The sequence below is a fragment of the Tauraco erythrolophus genome, chromosome 7 (assembly GCF_009769465.1).
Source record: "Tauraco erythrolophus isolate bTauEry1 chromosome 7, bTauEry1.pri, whole genome shotgun sequence".
Classification (NCBI taxonomy): Eukaryota; Metazoa; Chordata; class Aves; order Musophagiformes; family Musophagidae; genus Tauraco; species Tauraco erythrolophus.
The window spans coordinates 51054530-51080413 of NC_141471.1; the positions used below are offsets into that span (position 1 = coordinate 51054530).

The 25884-nt window shown below is 40.1% G+C and overlaps 1 protein-coding gene across 1 annotated transcript in view; it reads right to left on the minus strand.

The window, feature by feature from the left end:
• Positions 1-11410: 11410 nt before the first annotated feature.
• Positions 11411-25884, minus strand: part of GLB1 (galactosidase beta 1) — a 36154-nt gene continuing 21680 nt past the window's right edge. The window contains exons 11-15 of the mRNA XM_009988158.2: positions 25681-25770; positions 23646-23759; positions 22409-22540; positions 17164-17403; positions 11411-12867 (exon numbers count right to left, since the gene is read on the minus strand). Coding sequence (XP_009986460.2) covers positions 12607-12867; positions 17164-17403; positions 22409-22540; positions 23646-23759; positions 25681-25770 — 837 coding nt within the window. The 3' untranslated portion in view covers positions 11411-12606. The remainder of the gene's footprint in view (positions 12868-17163; positions 17404-22408; positions 22541-23645; positions 23760-25680; positions 25771-25884) is intronic.

The following is a 25884-nucleotide window of genomic DNA, read 5'->3' on the forward strand; positions in this document are numbered from 1 at the left end:
TTTAGTTTTTGTGTTGGGGTCTTTTTTTTATTTCAAGTCATCTCGGAAAGGCTGAAGTTTCTCTGGGTTTTAGTTTCTTGTTTCAGAGTAACAGCACACATTCAGCATATGTAGCTCAGTAACTGCACACTGCAAGCTTTTTATGATTTCAGGTGCTGCAAAACAAAAACTACTAAGGCACTAAGAATTTAAAAAAAAAATCCAAGATGATGTTTGTTTCCTTGCTTTTGCTTTTAATAACTACAGCAAGTAATCAAGAATCTGATCTGCAAGAACCTGATCTGTTTCCACAGATACGAAACCCTCATAAAAGGCACACTCGGTGCTGCTGGCAACCTGTAAGACAACAAAGGCTGAACGAAGATTGACATTACCAGATCCACTCTTCTGCTCAAAAGAGGTCATTGGAGCTGAGAATCTCCAAGCAGCCAAGTTCAGGAAGAGACTCTTGTACCCGGGACAGCGATTGGAACGATGAGGGGACATCCCTGCATGAAAAGCGTATTTGTCTCTTTTGCACAGGGATTTTGCACTCCTTAAAACATCTCCACAGAAGTATTGTGGCTTGGGCAGGTAGATTGAAGAGAGGGTACCTCCCTGACTTTGAAGCTGTCGCCATCACACACAAATAGAAAGACCAATACCAGCTAGTAGTAATATAGAAGTATCTTAATCAAAGTGAAGGAAGACCACAACAGATCTCTGTACTTGCTCATAACTGGCAAACTGAAATTCGACCACAAGCAAGGCCATGACCGCAGACTGACTGACTTGCCTTTTCCGCTGCCAAAGTACGTGGGAAAAGTGTAAAAAGCACATAGAGAAGAAAGAACAGGATGGCTTTTCCTGTTGCTTATGCCCTTGTTGCTCATCCACAAGTATCAGGAATGGAAAGAAAATAAGGCTGGTTGATGGCAAGAAAAGATACCATTGTCTGCGTGCCCTGCAGAGAAATAGTACTGAGAAGCTGCAGAGCACAGGTCTGCCCTCACCATCAAAACCCCTGTTTACGCTTTTTAGAAGAGTGAAACCCAAAGCACAAGGTGTCACACAAAAAGAGCTGCAACGCTGCAGAGAAGGGGCTGAAGAGTTTGCAAAAGGAAAGAAAAAGGAAGTTTGGATTTAGGCTGTTTTCTCCTCAGTTCTGCTTCACCAGCCCATCCTTGCATACACAGGTCAGTACTCACTTCCTTTTCTCAGAAATACTAGAGAAGCCTCAAAATCCCCCATGGGGAGGCTGGCTCCCACCTGCTCCTGGCTTTTTGCATGAATGTCTATGCCACAGCCTCCTCTCCCAGTTACATGGAGTTCCATCCATTTCCTTGCCAGCTTGAACTCACAGTCTCTGCACACAGCGGTCACACGAGTAGGATGTCTGTCTGCTGACTGCGCTGGCAGAACGTTTCACATTTGAAGAGGCAGTTTCATGAAAATCCGAACACTGGAGAGAACAGATTTTTGTTGGCGGCTGCATTGGCTAGCAATCAGCTCCTCTTAACCTGACACTATTGTTTGCATTTTGTTTCAGCTTCAGATAAAAACTATTTCAGAGGAAGCGCCGTCTATTTTTCAACACTATTGAAATTAGATATTTCATTATTTCTGTTCTGAACTCTTACAAGAATTTTATTCTGATGGGGGAAATAATTTCAAAAGTCCTCATGTGACCAAAGATTGTAGAAAGACTCATGGATTTGTCCTATTTAACACATTTTAACTTCAATAGAAAAAATCTGCTGCATTGCTCCATCAGTAGCTTATTCCACATACTCGTAAGAACAAATTCCAGAATTTAGAAAAAAGCTAGCATTAGAAGCAGTTTCAGTGAAGTGATGAATGTTACTGTAGAAGACTACCAGATTAGAAAAGGGTTTTATTGTTTGGTTTGGTTTGTTGTTTTTTTTTTAAACTACTGACTTCGTTCATGAGAATTTGCCTAACACATGAACTTCTGTTGCTCCTATAGTGTAAGAAACCTAGTTTTTTATAGACTCTATCAAAATAGGACTATGTGAATAAAATTTAAATTATCAAATCTCAAATTAGCATTTATGAAAGGTGGACTCAAGTGATAGTTATTTAACAATTTGTGTCACAGAGTGAAAAAGCAAGATCAGCACTACATATCCAAAATTCTGTAGAATTTTTCTTTGCTTTTTTTTTTTTTTTTTTTTTTTTGGAGGTGGAGGTGTGTGTGGTTTTTTTTAATTCCAGGAATAGGTTTGTACAGATGCAGGGTAACTACTAATTGTGTCAGAAATAGAAAAAAGCTCACCTTTTCTGTAAGATAATTCACAGTAAAAAACACAGTCATAATATGATAGGACTGAATGTGGCCTGGATTTTCAGGAGGGCACATGCCTAATTCATGAACTGTCATGTCAACATAAACCACTGGGTACGTACAGGCTTCCAGGTTCCTGGAAAAATGTAGGAGCTCTAGAAACATCAACTACTTGTACAGAAATAGCTGTAAAAAAGCTGATACTCCCTAACAATGGAGCAAATAGGTAGCTAGTATTGATGTTTATTTTAGTGACACCTCCTAACAAAAAAAATCTGCCAGGTTTTCTAGACCAGAGGCCGCAAGATTCTACACAGTTACTGCTTTGGCAAAAGCAAAACAAAACACAGCAAAAAAATATATATTTATTTTTATATATATATATATATATATAAATGAGATCCTTCACAGCAAAAGCCACATGTGCCTAGCCAGTGACTGGCACAAGCTAGATTCATCTACTCCAACAGGAGCCGCGGCTGAGGACCAGGTAGCTGAGACCTTGTACAGACCCACCAGCCGGATGTGCCCTTTGAACGGAAGGGCGCTTCTCCTTTGCAACAACAAATGCAGAGTCTCATGCAGACAGACTGTGGCACACGGGGATAGAACACAACTGGCCCTGATCGTGTTCATGCAGACCATGCTCGTGCTTCAGAATAAAAACCAAACAGGTTTTATTACCTGTGGCTTACTAGATGGCTTTCACTATTTGCACCAGCTTCCTTATTACATTGGGCCACAGACTTAAACCACGCACAAGTAGCCCAAGCATGCCCATCGCTACCTATCGACCAGAGTGGATATGCCCAGAAGTGACTGTAGCACCTTTATCCTTTACTTCTCCCTGGGGAGAGGGAAAACAAAAAAAGGAAAAAAAACAAAACCAACTCTTCTTTAAGGTGTTGTTTTCAGTGTTGCCAGAGACCTGACAATTCAATTCTTCCATCTGCTACATGGAAATCAAACTCTGCTCCCCTTTGTAAAACAAGCTGTTTTGCAGATGAAACGTACTACAATGAAACTCGGTATTTATTATTGTAGAGATAAAAATCCGTGTATTCATTGCTAGATTTCTTGCCTTATCTCAAGACGAAGAGCTATGCATACTCTTTTACTCACAGCCCTAAAAATTTCAACTCCTTCCGCGGAAGATGAAAATAACTTCATAATGTGTTATTCTAAAAAAAGCCTTTGGTTTTGAGCAATTTCTGCCTAACGTTTCTCCGTCAATGGGTGACTGTTGTCCTGAATCATGAAGGTTTGCAGACAAAACCCCTACCCCTTTTTAGACTTGCTTGCCTGCTTTACTTCACGTTTTGACATTTGTAATCAACAGGGGGTTTCATCAATTTGCATGAACACACTAAAACAGATAGCAGGGAAAAACTAAGTACTTCGTAAGAACAGGAACATTCTTTCCAAGTCAAGCCAGCATCGCATTGTCACATCAAAAGGCATACAGCCTGACAACAGGTGAGTAAGCCCCCAAATCAAAATACATGATGAAGCACAGACAAAGGTTGCTAAAAGAGAGGTGATACTTTTAAATAAGCTCAGTTGCTGCACACCAGTTTGCATTGCAGCATGTGAGCTTTAGAGTTCAGGGGGTGTTTTTTGCAAACTGAGTCATGGTGAGCGAGCAGCTGAATCAGCAGTCAAAGCTGAGTCTCTTCTACCAAAGAGACTTTAAAAGCACTGAAATTCCAGCTCAACTTAGTAAGAAAAAAAGACTTCACCTGAAAGTTTCAGGTGCTGAAACTCAAAGAGATGATCAGACATGCTCGCCTTCAAAAGAGGATACAGGGTTAGATGGACCTTAGTACTATTATTCTTATATGAAAAAATACACTTTTGTTAAATGAGAAAAAGAAAACAAAACCAACAAATAATATGTGTGGAGCTCTGTGTATTTTTGAAGCCCTCAGCCTCTGAGACAAAAGAATTCTTGTGTGCTGCACCAATGGGGCAAACCCTTGACAAACTCATTACACAGAGAGAACAAATGGTGGGAATCCCTGAATGTTCTTTCACCCACCTTGCAGGACAAGTACAACAGCGTGGCTGTATTTCTGAAGGTACTCGCTCACCAGAAACCGCAGTGAAACCAAACCAGACATCATCTAGCATTATCGTTTTGTGAACTACTGAAAATGTGTGATGTACATCAAGGACTGTCAGAAAAAGTATGCTTTCTGCATTGAATCACGACAAAAAGGAAGACAAGATGGTGATAAGCAGTTGAGGAGCAAGTAACAGCAGAGCTACAGGTATTCACAACCTTGCAGTTAGGTGGATTTTTGTTAGGATTTGGATGTATTTTCCCCACTCTACACATCCAGCTAAGGGAGCTGAATCTTCACCTCAGTTCACCTCCTTTCCTTCATGTAAAATTTTCCACTTGTAGCTATGAAAATGTGAAAAATACAGAGCTCGGCATTGTTCACCTTTGCGGTTCAGTGAGATGCAAGGCCACAGCTTGCAGTTGGTTGGTGGTGGCTGGAGGCACCAAAAGGGAAAATATTTTCTTTGCCTTCTCCACTGCCAACCTGCTTGGGTTTAAAAAAAAAAAAAATTAAAAAAACCAACAAACAACCCACTCTACCTGACACTTTACTATGCTTTCCCCTCTGTCTTCACAAGGCTTCTCATCTGGATCAGTAACAGTCAAAAAATATCAGTTTTGTAACACTGAACATTCTTGTTTGCTTGTCTCTCCACCATGCTTAAACATACTGCTTCAGCACTTTTCCTGCAGGTACAGCAAAAAAAAGGAGAAACAAAACTTAATGTAAGTCAAGTATGCTGCTACTGCAATCTCATTTCAGTATCTTTGCACAGACTGGATTTTTCAGTTTTGGGTTTGTGGTGTTTGGGGTTTTTTTTAATGCCTTTTGAGTGTTTCCAACATAGCTAGCTTCTCCTACTGCATCTGAATGAGTGGCACCTTCTGTCCAAGTTCTCTTTATTTCCTAGGATAGGCGATCAAGTTTCATTTCAGGGTGGTGGTGGGGTGTGGTGGGTCTCTCTTTCCAATAAAAAACATTATGAGGAGTCCAAAATTTGGCTAATACTAAAATACCAAATGTCTTGGCATCAATCAGTTAAAATCAGAAAGGACCCATAGAAGCTCTAAGTTTTCTTCAACATCTCTGAAGCCTTTGAGTCAAAGCAAACAGACCTGAGAGGTTAGATCTGAAACAGTAAAAAAAGCTGTTTCAGCAGATAACCAACCAGTGGCAATTTTATTCTATTTCAACACAAGCTAGGTGGACTCAGTGCTTTAAATAAAGTCAAGTCTGCAAGTGTATACATTTGGCTGCAGTCAAAAGACTCACATTGTTTCAACTTCAGCTTTCGAATCAGACACTGCTCTGGATCAAAGGACCAAAAGAGCAACAAAGGAATGCACTGTAGCAGAAGTCACTGCTTTGACAAAATTTTGCAGGAAATCATGCTAAACCCTCATGCGTTTAGTACTAGGTTCTCAGGTTCTTCAGCCCACCGGATCTACCTATTTGTGATTAGTACAAACCACATCCTAAAACTGAGGAAAAAAAAGTCAGAAAGCTTGAAATGTAGAGTGCGTGCAGGATCCAGATCCATCTCTTGGAGCCCAAAGTCTCAGAATCATAGAATGGTTTGGGTTGCAAGGGACCTTAAAGATAATCTAAAGATCTTGTAGGAAGTCTCGCTGGTATAGCAGAGTATTTCAATATCCAGAAATAAAATTCAACATTGAGGCAAGGAAAGAGTGTCGATTTTCCTTCTGCACAGCTTCTTTCTTATCCCACATGTCCCTGCTGTGGAAAACAGCAACTAACGTTTTTAGTAAATAGGAGAAAGACTACAGTCTAAAGCCTAGCAACGGACAGCATAAGGAAGGTTAAGAGTAAGATCAGTTTCTTTTCCTCTTCCTCCTCAACAATTCTACCTACGCTTCAGAAGGCTCCTTCACCCATCATGCAGGATCACATCCAGATCCTGCAGCCAACCACACACAACACATAGCCATTCATCTTCTCCCAAGGCAAGTGCTTCATCATGCTATTGATGAAATCCACAACCAGGGGAGACTTCTGGCTAAATTTAGACTAGAGATCCATAAAGAGTGTTCACTCCATGCACCTGACCACATTTTGTGGAACTTGTGAAGAGGAAACTCTGAATGGGATTTGGAAGAAAGGAGAAAGGTACAAGCAATCTACAAGTCAAGGCATCTTCATCCAGCTTACAGAGCAGAGATGGATAGGTGGAAGGGGAGGAGATCAACTCCGCTTTAGACAATCAAAGACATATTGAAGGGAATTTTTTGATTTTCCCTACACATAAGACTTCCTTAGTATGAGAGGAAGAACCAGCAAGACTTTAGGAAGAGTATAACAGGAAACAATAATTTCTTAGCCACAGCATTAGAGGGATGACCCACAATTGCTAGGCATTTCCCCACACCACTCAGATCTGTGCTCTGGCCCACAAACAAACAACACTCAAAATGCTCAGTTAATATTAGTGTAGAAGCACCAAGTTAAAAAAAATAAATAGTGTATACACTTACAAAGACTAAAGGAACTTAACAGAAAAATCCTCTCAAATCATAGATACTGGTTGCATTTTGCTACTGGATTTGCACCAGTATTCAACAGATCCATTCTACTTAAAAGGCCCCTTTTGTTGGAGTTTCATACTCAATTCTCAGTTCCATCACGGAGTCTTTTTCCACCCCCTTGTCTGCCAAAAAACAAAAATCAAAAAGGCTAAATTACAGTCATGCAGCTGTAAGCACGTTACCGAAGTGCAAGAGAGTGATCTTACCATGATGCTTGCACAGAGTCTGCTATGAACACATGCTGGGGAGCTTCATGAGCAAGACAGTGCTCATTACAATGCTACAGAGTTAAAAGTGGGTCCTTCCTAAGACCCTGACTTTGGAGTCCTATCTATACTTGGCTCCTGAGAGATGGGTGTATGTGCTGAAGTTCAAAAATATGTTGCCAGTTCCTTGGCCACAAAGAACAAAAGGGGATTACATGACCAAGGGCCTGAAACTAGCACTAGTTCTGTAAAACCTCTTGTAGGTAACACACACCTTCAAGATTTCCCCCAAAGCTAGGGACTCTGGTTCACTACTCCTGTCTTTGAAAACACAACAAACAACAGAAAATACCTTCTGAAAAGGGATTTTTAAACATACATATTTTATTCAGCAAAAGCAGTACAAAGATCCCCATGACATCTTTCTCAACATTTTTCCGTTCAGCCCTTTGCATCAAGTCTCAAGATCCATCTCTTCCTCCCCAGTTTTACCTTCTCATTGAAGGAGAACCATTAAAGCAGACCTCATTCTTCTGTAGCTTCCAGTTCCCTTTGTCACACCATCTTTCAGCCAGGACCTCGAGGCTGGCTACCACGCTTTTAAGTCCTGGCCTGCAAGACAGTTTTCTTGCAACTCAAGCCATTTCTTTCAAAAAAAGCTGCTGCAGCACCTGGACCACATCACACAGGGCCTCATCACCCTTTCACATCTTCTCAATGTTGCTCTGCACCTCTTGAAATGTCTGTCAATCCAGTCCATCAGGGAGGTAAGACGACAACAGAGAGGGCACAAAACAATTTCATAGCACAAAGACAGCAAACACTAGAATAATACAAACAGTAAATACTAGAATAGCCTGCCTAGGGAAGTCTGGGGTCTCCATCACAGGAAACTTTGAAGAATAGGTTAAACAAATACACTGGGAATACTTTAGATACAGATGACATTGAATTAGGGTAGAGAGGCATAGGGCTAGACATCTCTCACAAACCTTTCACCTTGTATTATCCGTTACAATGATGTTTGTGGTCTGGAAATATACATACAAGAGATTAAAAAGAAAACATGGGGACTGCATATCAATCAGCAGTTCCTTCAGGAAGTTATACTAGAGCATTTGCAAGCAATAAAAGGAATAGGATGAGTGATTGCAAAGCCATGTAACAGAAAAACATTCTCAAGTAGTTTTCTGCTGGTACAGAGACAACAATGCCCAGTACATAACCAAGCTGCTGACAGAGGCTCAGATTAGGATCTGTCAGCACTACAAGCTATTTGCTCAAATATGGATGGATTTCCAGGTAAAGCATCCTAGGAAAACTGTCAGAATATTTATTTTACACATATGGAGATGCTTCTGTTCCCAGCGATTTCAATATATTCAAAATGCAATAATCTAGTCAGTCATCCAATTAAATCAAAGGGACCAAATACACTCAGAGTGGATTTCTTCCCTTTGCAGTTCAAACTCAGTGTTTTGTTAACAGGCTGTCTTCTCAGCCTCAATGATTCAGTATCATCTCATTCAGAGCACTCTGTTAAACACAGAATTCTTCTGCAATTGTCATTTCTGAATGCCTGACACATTTGTCAGGTGGATAGTGTTTGCTGTCCAGTCACATGGACTATTTCTAGAGTCAGACTCATGTAAACATTCAGACTGTGCAAACAAATGAGTATTTCATCAAAAAACTGCAAAAGCAAGCCACAGGCACTGTGAAGCCCCCAAGGAGATGGGAGAGCAGAGAAACAGGGAGAGCTGTCTGCACAAGAGAACTACAAAGGGCATAGAGAGTCTGAAGGGGTATGGACAAGGTCAAGTCTCAAGTGATTCCAGGACTGTGAAATTTCAGTCAACAGTTAGGAAGATAATTATATTACAAATATAAGGGAAAGGGTAGTCTCATATATAGGTTAGAAAAGATAATTCAACCATATACTACATGCTATTCATCAGTTCATGTTCACCTACTTGCTCATTCATTCCAGCTAAACACATTTAAAATGCCTTCATTGATGCGTAGGCAGGATTACAGTCTAAGCCTACGAACCCCACTCCAGCGCTGGAAAAAACATCTGCTAAGCTGAGCCCCTACAGCTACACTCTAGGGGCAGATTTCAAATAGCACTCCCCTACAGAACTGCAAAGATCACACCTACCTTCTGGACAGGACCAGTGTAAAATCTCCCCTTCTCCTTACAGACTGATTCTGACTAATTACAGGTCTGCTGAAAGCAGAGAACACCATGCACAGTATTCAGCTGCTGTGCCAGCAAAGCACTTGCAAATTCCCAAGGCCAGGCAGGACGGAGCATTTGAGGAGCCACAATTCTACTATTAGGAACATTCCTTCTTGCCATCCCTTCAGGAGGCAGCTGGCTCCACCAGACAGACCATTCCATTGAGCTTCAGCATCTGGAACAGATTGCACAGCTACACCACAGATACTAACCAGGGGTCTGACAATATTTTCACATTATGCCCTTCAAAACCAAATTGAAACTTGGTCAAGGTGAGCCAGCTAACAGCCCCTCTTCTCCTGTGCATCTTCAGTCAGAAGGTTTCATTCTGGTTTCTTTTCCATCCCCGGACACAGACAACAGAACCACATTCGAGGATAGGTTAAAATAACTGACTAGCTCAAGTCTACAAAGGAGCAAACGCCAAGCTGTCCCATTTTGTATCTCACAGTCCCAGGAGGACTGCATGCCAAGGCTAGGAAACCTAGGATAAGCCCCAGCCATGTAGTAGCAGCAGTGTTGTCGGCACAGTGACCCGGTATGAGACATGGGCAGGGCAGAACACCCTCCTGGCAACACCTACAGACACATCCTTGGGTAAAGCAGCAGCAAGTAGCAACAGGTTCTTCTTGGTAGTGCTGTACTCCGAAGGCCCCTTGTCACAGAGACCTCCCTTCTGCATACTCAAATAAATACCACACCGCTTGCCAACTTCTAGCAGTGTCTTTGTGCAGGCAGACTAGGATAAGGAACCAGGGCCTCAACTTTCAGTTCCTTTCTGTAGATAAGAGATTATTTTACTGAAAGCAGTAAATAGGCAGGTGTGTTAAGGAAGCTATTAGAGCTCTACTTGAAAAACTTTAAACCCATTTTTCCCATGTTGTTCTTGTTAGTCTTGTATGTAACCAGATACATGTTTGTACTCGACGTGAAACCTTTCTGCTTGTAATATTACAGGGACTTACGCAAAAAAGTGAAGTCTCATGAATTACACTACATTTTCACAAGTACAATGTAAACCAAAATGAAGTTAGAACAAGAGCCAGAGTTCCACTCCCCTCACAGCACTAACTGCCATAAAAATATTTCTGGCTGTTTAAGCACTGAACTGTTGTAGGATCAATACCTAAATAGTACTGTCATTCTGCACGCTTGAAGCCACAAAACCCACAACTGGTATGAAACTTAATTCTGTTCCATTCCTTACTTTCAAGGCCTGGCTCTGAGGTAATTAATACTTCATAATTAACAGCCTGTAGAGCATGTTCCAGGGTCCATACAGGGATGGTGCCAGGAAAAAAAAAAACAACTGATGTTAAGGCAAACCACTTTATTCCAAGAATGAAGTATGTCAGGTACTGAACACAGCCTCTAGCCATTAGACTTTGCATCTGAGGCGACGCTTTAAGAGTAGAAGCTCTCTGGCTCTGGTGAGCCATACGTGTCTGGTTTCAAAGCCCAAACACATATCAAACGCATAGCAGAGGTGCAGATACTCAAGGGAGCGGTGCTCCTTTTCACTCCCTCCTCTTGTGACAGTAACAGTCCTCATCAGCTGAGAACAAGTTTCCACATTGGCCATCTCAGAAAAGGGGAGCATCTCCAGGGTCCATACAGCCCATTACAACTACTTTGTTTTGCTTTACTTTGCACACATCTTCATAACAGAAAACAAATGAGACATCAACAAGAACTCCTTGTCCACAGAGACTTTACAACCTCTTTTCTCCCTTAATACTCTAACTGTTCATAACGCTTTCTCATTGCCTTTTTCCTTCCCAAACAAACACAGGAAAGATTTCATTTTTAAAGAACTATTTTAATAATGTCAGACAAAAATCAAAAGGAGAAACCACAGATATGAAAACATTTGCTTACATCATCTTAATCTTTTGTTGTTTAAATCTCACAAAGGAATCATAGAATGGTTTGGGTTGGAAAGGACCTCAAAGATCATCTAGTTCCAACCCCCCTGCCATGGGGCAGGGAAACCCTCCACTACATCAGGTTGCCCAAAGCCTCATCCAACCTGGCCTTGAACACTTCCAGGAATGGGGCATCTACAACTTCTCTGGGCAACCTGGTCCAGTGCCTCACCACCCACAGTGAAAAATTTCTTCCTTATATCCAATCTAAATCTCCCCTCTTTCAGTTTAAAGCCATTGCCCCTTGTCCTGTCACTACAGGCCCTTGCAAAAAGGTATGTAGTTTGCACAATTGACATCAAACCCATAAAAGTCAAAAAGATTCAGTCTGTGGTAGAAAAATCAGCTTTACCAACAGAGATTGCACATCTTTTGCAAATATCAGGCACATACAAAGATCATCAGTTTACTGGAACAGGAAGATGTTAATTAATGACTAAAAGAGAATTAAAATTCTTTAACTTTAAGCCTTGCTTCCACTTTCAAGGTGCTGGCCTATGAGAAGCAGGTACTCCAGGCCCACTGGGGGGTGAAGGGGAAGGATCCATTAAAAGGAAAAATGGCTTATTTTAGGACAACATTCTCCAGGCAGGTTAATCATAGGCTATGGTCCAAACAAAACTGCCTAAGTTTTACATATGTCCTTGTACTTATCAATTTACTTAAACTCGTCAGAGATAAAAGTGAAGCAGTAAATTGGCTTTCCGAGGGGGAACAGATGCAGACTACATGTTACTGCTGTTTGGACCAGCTTGCATTTGAGTGCTTTCTTCCACAGTTCTTCTCACTGCTTCCGTGAGAAACCAACTGAAAATTTTCCAAGGTCACTTGCATGGAGGTAAAAAAAAAAAAATGAGGTCCGCTCAATACTGGCAGTGAGCCCCTTCAAACTATTGATACTAACCAGATGATAAAAATCACCTGGAAATGTCTAGTATGTTGGCAGCTTTGACCTTCCAGTCCACATGAGTAAACAGCAAGCTAGTGGGACTGTGCAACCCTTTTGTAGGCTTCTCTCCAGTTGCAAAACACAGTAAAAAGAGAAAAGCGTGAGAGACTTCCTGCAACGTAAGCAGCCTACAAGGACTACATTTTTACTAGGTTGATGCGAACATTGTCTTCCACTTGAGTTCAATTTCATATCCAAGGCAAATTCTACAGCTTTTATTTTTAAGAGAACTTCAGTATTCAACTCTGGCAGATTTTTTTTTAAAAAAAGAGAAAGGTCTTTAAAGAATTTAAGAAGTTGTCACAGCTGAACAACTGAGTCCTTAAAAAAGGGAAGTAAGGTTTGAGGAAAAGGGAAGCAAGTGGGGCAAGATAAAGAAATACTCAAATCATTATAGATGGTTCAGCCATATGTCTTTAACTAAGAGTTGAGGGGCATCATTTTCATACTGTGCAGTTGCATTTATATTAGGTTTGTCTACAAATTCTATCTCGCACGCCTGGGTGCTGCAAGGAGAACGCTCCAGCTCCAGCACGGTTACGTTGTTTGGCACTGATGAAACAAGTATATTCCTTGGAACAAAGAGGGTCAACTGAGGACCACGGTCCGGCCAGTAGCGACCAAGGTTAAAGCCATTGATCCAAATTTGCCCCTGTTAAGAGAAAAAGAAAAAATAAGGACATTTTAATAATTTGATAGAGATTAAATGATGAAATAGCTTTTACCATAACACTCTTCGCATAGTAACTGCATTTCCTCCATCCTTCTGTTTGACAGAACACAAGGATAGAAAATCTGTTCAAGAAAATGCTAATAACAATCAAAAGAATCTAAATTCCCTGATGAGTTAAAGCCATCATTAATACTTAAAAAGAAAGTGGTCAAATACTGCAGTAATTCCAAATATGACAATACTTAGGAAAACAGAATTGCAGGTTCCTGGCACTAAATTTTGCACCCAGTTTCAGACCAAGGCAAACCTGAAAGTTGTATTTGTTTGAAGCTGATTGTTAAAAGGAGAAAGAACTCACAAAAGAAAAAAGTAGATCCTAATCCTCTTGTGGCTGTCTGAACAAATGTAAGACTACACTACCTTGGTAGTCCCTTTCTGTTGCATGATTTCAAGAAAAAGATACAGCTTGTCTAGACAAAAATTCAGACATCTACTATACTTAAAATAGCTTAGTCAACAAAAGAACTTCTGAAATCACACTGCAAGAGAGTACTGTATTTTGTTGTAGTTACCTACAATCATTAAAATCTTCAAGGGTCTGCTAGCATTAATTTAAGTTCAATGAAATTGTGGTTACCTTGTCATACAAACTTTTAAACTTACTTTCTATAGTGGAGGTGGCCAGAACTGCTAGTTCAAAATACTGTTCTAACATAAATACCTTAAGTTCAAAAGATAAACCAAAATTGAGCAAAAGAAAAAGGAAAACAGTTAAAATAGTTATTTATACATCACAAAATAAGACACATTGAAGTCACATAAATGCAGATTTTTTCCAAAAGTGTATAAATTGGTGAGTTGCAGAATGTTCAGTAAAACTGTAAATGGACTCCTACTGCGTTGAGCTGAGTCTTGGTTCATTAAACAAGGCATAAGGAAGGATATACAGCTAATTTGGACAAATACTTTGCTTTTACTCCTCTTAAGTGTCTTTTCACCATATGCCAGACAAGTTCCGTGGATAAGAAAAGGGATGGGAACAGGTAACTGCACCTGTGTTTTCCCCTCTTGTTTTGGCCTTTGGTAATCAGAATATAGAGGGGAAAACAAACTAACTCATGGCATTGATGCACACTGATAAAAATAATAAAATAGTGCAAATCGGTGGAAAGTAGGGACTTTTGCTGGACTCTTGGTGATTTCTAAAATTGTCTGTGATATCTGAAATGAGAATAATACTTTTAAAGGATTTACAGAAGCACTATAGTAATATAGTGAGTCTTGCTATTCAAACTGTTTTGGAGGTATTTTTCTTGTGTTTTCAAGTATTTATGAAAACAAATTTTATGAAACTTGCAAAAGAAATTTGATAAGGAGTTGATACATTTGCAAACACAGGTGAGTCATTTCAGCTCTGCATTCACTTCCGTGGTATAAGATCCTATCTTGCACAGTTCTGCCAAGGTGCTAATAAATTTTGACCTCAAACTTTTTTTTTTTACTTTTTTTTTAATCAGGTTTATCTTGCTTTGTGGCTTGTTTTTGCCATATTAAAAGGGAAGAGAAGAGCTATTTATTCAAGCTCACTACTTAGCTTCTGTAGTAGTTTTAGAAGAAAACATGGCACTAACGCAACCTCCCCCCACACAAGATGACTTAGTGGGTGTACCCACCAGACAGTAGCCTACCTACTAGAGAGTGACTGTAACCCTGGGGGAAGGAGTTTACTGTAGCAATCAGCTGCATTAGAGTTCTAACACAGGAGGTATATGATTAGACAGGTCTCTGTTTCTGATCTTAATCAGTCACGGGTTGTAACTCAATTTTCCAGAAATGCTATGAACTTAACTTCTCAATTCCGAACTGTCCTTATCAACATTGCAGTATCTAAAGACCGCACACTCGGGAATTTGTATGCCTTAAACTATCAAAGCACAGCACTATACGCACTACTAATAAATACGTCCCAGACAAAATACAGGAGGGGGATATCTCTACCTTCAGTAACAAAATTTTCTTTAGCAGGGTCAGCAATTACAACCCAGTGATTCCACAAAAATCAAGAATAGTCGACTCTAAATTCTCTTTTCTGTTGAAGATAAAAAAAAGTTCAATATATCTAACCATACATTCAGGGGCACGTACATTTAAGGGCATTGCACTTCCTCGAGCGAGGATGAAGGAAGTTTTATTAATAGTGAAGGGTTTAAAAACCACTAAAGGCAAGCAAGCTAAAACATAAGTCATGACTGTTAATGCTGCACCCTTCTTCCAGGCTGTCCAGCATGCCATATTCCTTGCCTTAATATGCAAAGGCAGGATCATCATTAGAATTATATGTTTTCTTGGTAAGTGTTGTTTCCATAGTTTACCAACTACTCAAACAGGTGAGTTTCAACCCCTATCAAATGTCCTTCTTCACACTTTGGTGTCAGTAATTTATACAGTGCCACCTAAGGAATTAAGGCCCAGATCCAGTGGGACCCGAGTGGAATTTAAACCCTTACAGCCCTCTACCTTAAAGGCATTTGCTCATTTGTAAAGTTATCTGGAAGCCTCAGTTTCTACATCTAGCATCACCTCAATCTTATTACTCCTGGGTATCTTATTTAAAACTTTGCTCCAATCCATATAAAGTTTGAAGGATCAATTCAATAGTCCTACTTAGAGTTTGTCTGGGATCTCTTCACCTTGACTGCTTTAGAGGGGATACAAACCAGAGGCTTCTATGTTCAATAGATCAGAGGAAAAGATTCCTACCAATACATAAGAATTATTGGAACTCATTTACCATTTCAAAGACGAGTTTGCCTATAGGCAGGTATGGTCATCTTGCTTCCTGAACATTTATGATTAATGGGGGTCACAGAATTTACTGCAGAAGTCTCAGATTCCAGTTCCTGTGCAAAGAGCTATTTCTGTATTTTATTCAGAGACTGTGTAAGATATGCACCTATATAGGAACAGAGACTAAGTCAGACTTCCTCATCCAAGCTCAGTGCCAGCAACACTAAGTGCCTGTAATGAATCACAATCTTCCGCATATTGGGAAGTGCTTTAACCACTACAATACTGTAGACAGATCACCAGCAGCTCCTTCTCCTACTCTATTTTAATAGCAGGAAATTAACTGTTTCAGAAAGGAACAATTCTGCTACCTAACACTATCACAGGCAGTTCCCTGAAGCCTGGACTTAAATGCTTAGGCCTCCAAGAGAAGTGGCACTTCAGTGCACATATTCTGCTCTCTGTGGCTCCTGTCAGCTAGTTGAGCTGGTCCTTATTCGTCCCGCATGCTGGCTGTTTCAAACATTGCACTGTGAAAATATACTCTTTGCTCCTCTAGCTACACTCCAGCCCTATGAGAAGTTCCTGTTAACAGAGATCTGCCCACAAGCTTCTCACATCAGTGCTGTCTGATCCGTTAGTCCAGTTACAGGTAACCTCCAGAAGACAATCAGTAATATCTTATAGAATCACAGAACGGTTTTGGTTGGAAGGGACCTTAAAGATCATCTAGTTAAAACCCCCCTGCCATGGGAGGGCACACCTTTCCCTAGATCGGGTTGCTCAAAGCTTCATCCAACCTGGCCTTGAACACTTCCAGGGATGGGGCATCCACAGCTTCTCTGGGCAACCTGTTTCAGTGCTTCGCCACCCTCATTGTAAAAAATTTCTTCCTTATATCTTCCATGCATTGGATCGATATCTTTAGGCACAACACCAGCAGTTGTGTCCAACACTCACTGTGCTTTGTAGCAGAATCCATAGTTCCTCACACAACACCATAGATATGTTCTTAGTTACTTTTAACAATCAGCATAACCAGGAAAGCATCCTGTAGCATCTCATTTCCTCACGAATAAAAAATTGTTTTATCTCAAGGCACGTATTCAGTCCATCCCTCCAAAAAGCTGTTTCTGCTCCTCATCTCAAGACAAAAAAAAACCTCAACACACCTAAATACAGCATTTCTAAGTAGTCTGACAGTTCATCTTTCTCACTGTTGAAAAACTAGGGAGGTGGGGTTGTGATGCTCCACTTTCTAGACCAATACCATGTACCTTTTGAATATGTTTCCTTTCTTTTAACATTTTTTTATTCTCCAGATTTACTTAAAGCAATAAATCCATTTCCTAATCATTTAAATACATTTGAGACACCCCACCAATACAACCAACTTCTGCCCATCCAAGAGAAGTAAACTTTGATCATCCATAGATATTTCAGAAGCTTTCTGAGCAGACTTCAAGTTTTTACAGCAAAAAGTTGTACCTTTGTCCAGCCAGGAAACTTGACATAAGTGTCTTGAGGCAAGTCTGGAATCCCTCCAGGAATTGAAAGTCTACCAGTGTAAAAAGTAGGTGTTTCATAACTCAGTGGATTGCCAACAGATCTCTTTGGTCGGTCAAGGTGGTCATTAATGCCACGGTTAACTGCTCCATCTATGTCTAGAGGATAGATTTCCCATTCAACAAGTACCTCTTCATCAAGAGTTAAATTTGAAACTAGACCCTAGGAGAAGAAAAAAAACACAACACCAAAACATAACATAATTAGCTTCATGTTATTGAAGTTATTTTTGGCTGCAACTATAAATCAGTCAAGGAAGAAAAACTGAATCAAAGCAATTCCAACAGCTGCCAATCTGTGTATGAAAAAACCCAAGCATCTGGTCTTCAGCAAGTTATAAGATTTGCTTAAGAATAAAGGGTTTCATTTATTTCCTGTGAAAGATCTGTTCCTCTTTAAAGTTTTGAGTTTTCACTGACACCCAAGGTTTGAGGTTTTTTTCAAACTTTTTCCTGTAACTGTGAAAATTTCTGTTTTGCTTTAACATGAACATGATTCCAAAACCTGGGGCTTAATAAAAAGCAGAAAAGCACTAAATATCATAAGTTTGAGATACAATCAATAGATTTGGTAACACTGAGTCATTAACCCAAACCAACCTGCACAATAGCAGAGAAAGCAGTACTTCCTTCCCACAAATCTTCTACAGCTAACATGCAGTATTACCAAATCAAGGCACATGCTTTGTGGCCCTGATTCAGTGAAATACTTTAAGCTTACAGCCAGCTTCAAGCCCACGGAATTCTGCTTCATTTCTACGGAACCACGTGTGTAGCACACCCGGGTACCCGCACAATGAATGCAAAAGCAAGGTAAGGTCATGATTTAAGGAGAGTGAAAAGAACATTAGGTTACCCCTGTGCACGTTCTAATTGTGTTATAATAATGCTTTCTGAAGTTGTGTTTCAGAGCAATGCAGAGGGTTGATTTTAAACCAATGCTGCTACATCCATATAGTTGCTTGAATAGACTCTGCATAGAAGCTGTTTTTCAGTGCAACTTAAGTTCTGTTGCAAACACCATATGTCGAACAGGAACAAGCAAAACCACTCTTTCCCTGGCCTTGGAAGGCTGATACTATGTCATGTGTCTGTTCTGAAGTCTAATGAGCATTGCACTGATTCCACAAGCCTCATCATCATTACAAGCACTAATTGGTTTTCTCTTCCTGTACCTAGATGCCCACTTGACAGAACAGAAACCTAATCTTCTTATATCAAAATAAAATATCTACATGGAGTTAAGTGGCAAAACTTTTCTACACAACCTAGACTTTACTCTGTCTAGCAATCAATTGAAGTAACACAACATAACTTTAGCCCAAACTTTCTAACCTGCCTCCCTAAGCTCATCTTTAGGCACTACAAACGGTGTGATTTTTTCAAGAGAGATGTAGTGCCTACTAAGCATTCTTTCTTTGGTCTGCATAAGAATGAATACTCAACTCATATCAATTTATGGATATAAATTTTCCAAGTAAAACAGATATAGGCGGCAGTGAACATACGAAAAAATATAGAAAAAACCCAGAAGCCTCACTGTTCCTTTGAGTCCTTCAACAATAAGACTTAGATCAGCAGAATGTTTTAAAACCAAAATCCTTTTAAGATTCCTTCCCAAAAGCTAGATGCCTAGCTCCATTTCAAGCTCAAAAAAAAGTGCTAAAAAACAGCCAAAAAAACTCTAGAAAAGCTACCCTATTTGCTTAAAAATGCAAAGAATTACAAGATAGGAACCTCTTCCCCTAAAGTAACTTTTGAAAGCACAGAATACCTAAAACCCAACATACAACTATTCGCAGTTTTCAAAATCAACACAAAAAACAGCGCAAGAGAGGAATTCTGTGAGAAGTAGCAATGTACATTTTCCAAAGCTACCCAAGAAAGGCTGACTCTTCTACACAGAAGGATCTTGCTTTTAGAGGATTATTCTCACAATGCACAAGTCTATTAAACTTGCTTTCACTCTTAAATCTTTAAAACGTTGAAACCCTGGTATAAGTGTGAATTTCAGCTCAACCACAGCAACACTGAGCACGTGTCTAATCCAACCTCTAACCCTCTATTCTGTTACCTTAATTTAGCACTAAGCACAACAGGCTCCTTATCATCTGGTCTGTTATTAAATAAATGCAACATTTCTGCAGCCTCTACACGAAGGCAAAATATTAGGGAACTAGGGCCCTTTCTTGCCATTCAGAAGGTGGCAAGGTACCTTGAAAAGACAATATAAACAGAGTTGGCACCTCTGCTGCCCACTGAATTTACATGCCACAAGCATAGAAAACACTCTGTTGCTGATGCTTTTATACATCCTAAAATTCCCCACATATATTTAGCTTTGTTCTGATTAGGATTTAAAAAAGCTGTATGCCTTTCCAAAGCATAAGACAAGTGAAAGGGCTTTTTGATATGGTGAAAGCCTGTAGGCTATCAGCTTTGCAAATGCTGAGAGTCATATTGCTTTGCCTTGACTAGAGTATTAGCGTAACTGGAAAATACACCTAAAAATCCTCATCACAACACAACTTAAGATAACTGATCAATTAGTCTCCTTTAAACCAAGCCTCAGCTTCAATTCTTCCATGCTGCTTAATCATAACCAATATATCCTTCTTTAACAAAGCAAACAGGCCCATCCTACTCATGGCAACACAAGTGTGAGAAGGGGAGGTTCTACCTACTAGAGATCTTGCAAGTTTCTTCTCAGTCCATGTTTTGTGATTGAACTGGATTCTCTAACAGGCCCAAACTCAGAGTTTGTGGTCTCACCAACTAGGCTTCCTGATGCATACACATTTGGGTTTACTTTTTCCCCTACTTACAACCTTAAAAATGCTACTTCCTCACAGCATGCATGCTTTTGCTTCATAACTAAATGGTACTGTTCAGGCACTTCTTTCCTGTAACGTTTATCTTTCTCCACCTCTTACATCCAGACTAACCAAGAAACACTTTGGACAAGTCGTAATTCTGCTCTGAGACACCTATCACAGACAATTTAGATTGAGAAAAAACAAAAGCTTCTAATTTATTCGGCATCACCATAGCACCAAAAGGCACCGCAATCACCAGACATCTGTTAATCTGGACAGACATTAAACACTTGACAAGCTTTCTGAGCAACAGCAAATCAATTTAGGCCAAGTCAAATTTAGAGGGTGTTTCAAAGATTCTTGCAGTTAGCAGGCTGCAAATCTCTTAATTGTAAAGCTTTGCCATTACTTCATTATTACTTGCAATCCAGTAATATCAAAACCTAAAAAAGCGTGTGCTGTGGCACTGAACACAGTTGAAACACAAGACAAGACTGGCCTCTACAATACTGCTCTTTTCAGCAAACACCACACAACGCGTGGGATCCCATAAAGTGTAAAGCCAGGAAAGTTTCCTTTTTGTCCCTGCTATTCCTAGTGTTGTTAGTAGCATTGCTGCTGTCTTGGGTTTATGTGGCAAGATTTTGTAGCGCAGAGGCTGCAGAGGTGGCTTCTGTAAGAAGACACCAGAAGCTGCCACTGTGTTGGACACGGCCAGTTCTGGCCAGCTCCAAGATGGACCTGCTGCTGTCCAAAGCTGAGTCTGTCAGTGACGTTGATAGCACCTCTGTGATAATGTATTTCAGAAAGGGTAAAACCACAGCATAGCAGCTGTGAGAGAGGAGTGAGAAAAATAGGAGAGAAACAGCCCTGCAGACACCAAGTTCAGTGAAGGAAGAGGAGGAAGAAGTGTTCCAGGCACCAGAGCAGAAATTTCCCTGCAATCCAAGCTAAAGACCATGGTGACATAGGCTGTTCCCCTGCAGCCTATGGAGGTCCATAGTGGAGCACATATCCACCTGCAGCCTGTGGAGGACCCCATGTCAGAGCAGGTGGATGTGCCTTGAATGAAGCTGCAGCCTGTGCACAGCCTACACTGGAGAAGGCTCCTGGCAGCAGCTGTAGCCAGTGGAGAGGAGCCCACGTAGGAGCAGGTTTTCTGGCAGGAGATGTGACCTTTTGAGGGACCCACGCTGGGTCTGTTTCTGAAGGACTGCACCTCATGGAAAGGACTCACACTGGAGCAGTTCTTAAAGAACTGCAGCCCATGCAAAGGACTTATATCGGAAAAATTCCTGAAGGACTGTATCCTGTGGGTGGGACACCATGCTGGATCAAGGAAGAGTGTGAGGAAGAAGGAGCAGCTGAGATGAAGTGTTATCAGCTGACCACATCCTCTGTTCCCCATCCTTCTGCACCTCTCAGGGAAAGAAGGCAAAAGGGTCACAGGAGAAGTTGAGCTCAGGAAGAAGGGAGAGGTTGGGGGAAGGTGTTTTTAAGATTTATTCATATTTCTTATTATCCTTCTCTGTTTAATTGGCAATAAATTAATTTCCCCAAGTCTCCAGTTTTGCCAATGATGGTAATTGCTGAGTGATTTCCTTGTCCTTATCTCAACCCATGAGCTTTTCATCGTATTTTCTCCCCATCCTGTTGATGAAGGAGTGAGAGTGGCTTGGTAAGCACCTGGTGGCCAGGCAAGGTCAACTCATCACAGCCACTCATGCAGGGAGGTCATAGTCCTAAAATGTAGCATGGACTCAGAAGCATTCAGAAGCTTTTTGACAATCATCTCCAACACCTCATCAGTCCAAATCTGAACCAGTAATTTGGCATGGTAAAGTGCTCGTGAGACAGCCTTTCCTAATCACACTGAAAACACTGCAAGGGTATGCTGCTGACGAATGAAAAGGGACATGGAAAGAGATACAAAAGTGTGTGTATATTCACATACATATACACACAAATACAATCCCAGGATTCACAAGCCTCGAAGTACGATCAAGATCTAGACTGATTTCCAATCCATTTTTGGAGTTTATCCAAACAGCTTCGCACGTTTTAAAACATTAGCTACAGGCTCGACTCAACCTGAAAGTCTTGTGGGCGACACTTTGGCTGATAGTACCAGTAAACCAACAAAAAAAATTAAAAGATGTCTGACAGTTTTTAATTCCACTTTGATTTTAATGAGTGGAAAAACTCAAATGAAAATTAGTAAGTAGTTATATTTTGAGGTAAAGGTACAGCTGTGTAATCTTGATCCTTTTGCTTTAAACCACTACTTTCTTTTCCATCTGTGGAAAAGAGGAAAAGCCACTACAATCCAGTAACTCAATTGATTTTACTTACCTTAAAGTCATTATTGTATCTACCAAAGTTGACTCGGCCCATATTCTCTACCAAGATGTCCAGATTTGCTCCAGCCTTCCCAGTTATATTTATCGTAAGTGGTTTGCCCCTTTCAAGGACACCTTGAGGAACCTATATGAATTACATCAAAAGGAAGAAAACAATAACCATTGAAAACCAACAAAATCCTGTTATTTGTCTCTTCAACTTTCATGAAGGAAAGAAAAAGGATAACAAACAAAAATAAAAATATTTTCTTTTCCACCTCTTGCATGCAAGCACACAAACAAAAAGCTGCTATGTCAATATTCACCTTTTTCAGTACACCAAGTGGATGTGCAGCAATTGTCTGAGATGATGTCTTTCCTGAGCTGAATTCAAACAAACACTATCAACTGTTAGAACCCTAGTGTTTTTGATGCATTTTATTCATGAAAAGCAAGCTCTCAAATTTAGTCTAGTGACTGCAAAGATTTTGGCAATATCAGTGATTAAAAGGGGCTTCATCTTCCAATTAAGCTCACAGCAATATTTAGCTTTATTTATTCCCATTCCCACAACATAAGGAAAGACTACCTTGACACAAAGGTGATGAAGGTCAGAATAAGTCAAAGAATAATTAAAAAATAGGCTATCAAAGTTTGTGAATTGATATTAATTCTCATTAAGCAGAAACAAAATCCTGCTTAAAGGAAGAAAGGTAACGTTCACATCCTGTACAATAAATTTTGGTTTTTTCTAACTTGTGGTCAGAAGCCAGTTTCATAAAGTAAGACATAAGCTCAGGCTTCCACTTGCCCCCACCTTCAAATGAAAAAAAGAGAATAATTTTTAAAAAGTTAAAAAAACTCTATGGAAACACTTTAGAAAGCCACCAAGCATACATGTCATTAATATATTTCATGAACCTCAAGCAAACTCTTCTTCTAGGTTTGCTTTGGTTTTTTTTCCCCTCACTGAAGTCATGTATATGTATCAACATTCAAATATCTCAAGAATGCAAACAGCTACATTTTCCTTAGAAATAACAGATAGTCATGTTTTCTGAAATATGAATACGAACATTTAGTGTCAATCGACTGTATACTTCCTCACTTCCTTCATCTGATTAAATAAGATTATCTAATAAAGTTGTTTTGGTAAGCTGGAAAAAAGAGGAAAAAAAAAGGCAGACTGTATCTATGACTCTTGTGAAGGCCACTCATAGCAGAAATTAATACCAGCAAACGATGTTTACCCCATCGACAGAGACATAGGCACGATCACGGACTCCCTTTAAAGGTGAAGACAGTTGTGTTGGCTCCGTATAGTTTTTTGGAAGTGTAGTTCTGTACAGTACAAACCCAAAATACTAGGAAAAGAAAAGGAAAAAACCAAACAGATCAGTGAACCAAGTCATTCTGTAGCTTCAGTTCACGTCATGAACTAGAAATATCCCACATTCCTGCCTACATGCTTAGATTGAAACATTAACTTTCATTCACCTCAGATAGCATCTATCACAGATACCGGCTTTAGATTAGAGTTCACTTTGACCTTTAAGTAATGGGTGTAAATTCCACAGAGTTTCCATTTTTAAATGTTTCATCAAAACATTTACGTAACTTTAAAAGATAAGAGTCTTAGCTATGAAGGTATTTCCTCAATAAAAAAATAGTAAGTGACCAACAGTATTATTTCTTCATTAAAATCAATTAAAAGATAGCTGGAAAATCCCTTCATAACTGAATTTATAGAACAAACTTCCAAGTGCACTTGTCACCCAATGCCCGTAAATTGTTGTATTCATCCAGTCAATACTATTTTAATACCTATCTGACTTATATTAGGAACATTTTTGAATATTTTTCATGAAGTTCTTTATCATTAAAGAAAAAAAAACAATGTCAGTCATTGGATTTGTTCTCATCATAAAGTGAAACACAAATCAAAAACAAGTCAAAAAATGCATTGTCTCTTTCACTCAGTAGCCACAAAACAATTTATCTTCAAGACTTGGATTAGAACATAACCCTGACAGGAAAAAGGGAGAGTAAACCATTTCCATTCTGCTATAATTATTTTATTTGAATTACATTTGCAACAAGGTGCCCTGAAAAGGCGGGGAGGGTGACGTGGTATGTAAAAAAAAGTATTTAAAATATGCTAGGAAGCTCTGCTAGCTGCCCTCTTCTCTCAGGAGTTTTCCTAAGCAGAGCACTACAGGTGGGAAGGCCAGAGGATGAGAGAGAAAAGCCCACTAGAAATCATATCCAGCCACAACATACTAACTGCAGCATCTCTCACACCTCTGTATTAGGGGCTTGGAAAGGAAAAATCTGAGCTTTGAAGTCCTACTTGACTAATGCCATATCCCAGGTGTCTGCTGAGCTGCTCTCCCATCTCTTCTTCCTCCCCCAGCTACTACCACCATCACATTCTCTCCAAGTAGTTTATTTTCGCTACAGGCAAATAGCAGCCATGCTCCAGTCTCTGTGAAATTGGGCACATAGGCGATCAAGGAGCCATGAAACCTTAATGGAAAAACAGAATCCCTCAGCAGCAATGGAAAGATCTTTTGACTGTGAGGGAAGATACAGAAAGTCACCAAAATTGGCAGGGAAACTGTTGCAGAGACTGACAGAGAGGGAACACAGGGGAGAGTGAGAGTCAGCAGAAGCCACAAGAAAATGCAGAGAAAGGTATTTTTCCTATCTCAACTAGTGGGGTGAATGACCTCAGAGGATTGCAATAATTCCAAGAGGTTGCTCCCAAAAGTTTATCTGGCCATGTTCTCCTGCCTCACCATTCATGTAGTAAAAGGACTACAAGTAAGTAGCAGGCCCACAGAAGTGTCAAATGAATTGCATTCCCCAATCTCCAGGCTCCCTGACTTGTATGAGAAAGCAGTTCTCAGCCACTGTGCTCACTCTGATAGCAGGTGGTGAGAGGCAAAGAAAAAACAGGATAAGGAAGATTAATAGTAAAGAAAAAGATGGATTTAAAAAAAGTCTCTTAAGAACCTGAAAATCAATACTTCAGAGAGGAGAGAAAGGTGAAAGCCTGGACAGCATACATACCTGCATTCATGGAAAGAGCAAAACCTCAAGTACAAACAGAAGCACTGTACAATATGCAAAAATCTCCAATGCAAAAACCCTGGACACCTTTACTCTTCTATTACTTCTTTGCTGAGATAAGGTGTAAGACACTGGACACAAGAAGTCATACCGAGGGTTGTTCAAATAAACTTTACAAAATCACTGCAAAGTCTCTACTAAAGGAATCCTCACCTGCTTTAGCTGAACAAAGGTTAACGGGTAAGTGCTTTTCACCGGTCCTGCAGGTGACAACCTGTCAAGAACATCCACCACAGTGCCCACCTGCAGCACAGAGAAAACAGATACATGAAGGTCAGTAAATTTGAATCCAAATATAATAGCTTGCATATCCAGCCATCTAGCTGCAGCTGTCCAGAAAGCAAAGGAATCTTAAGC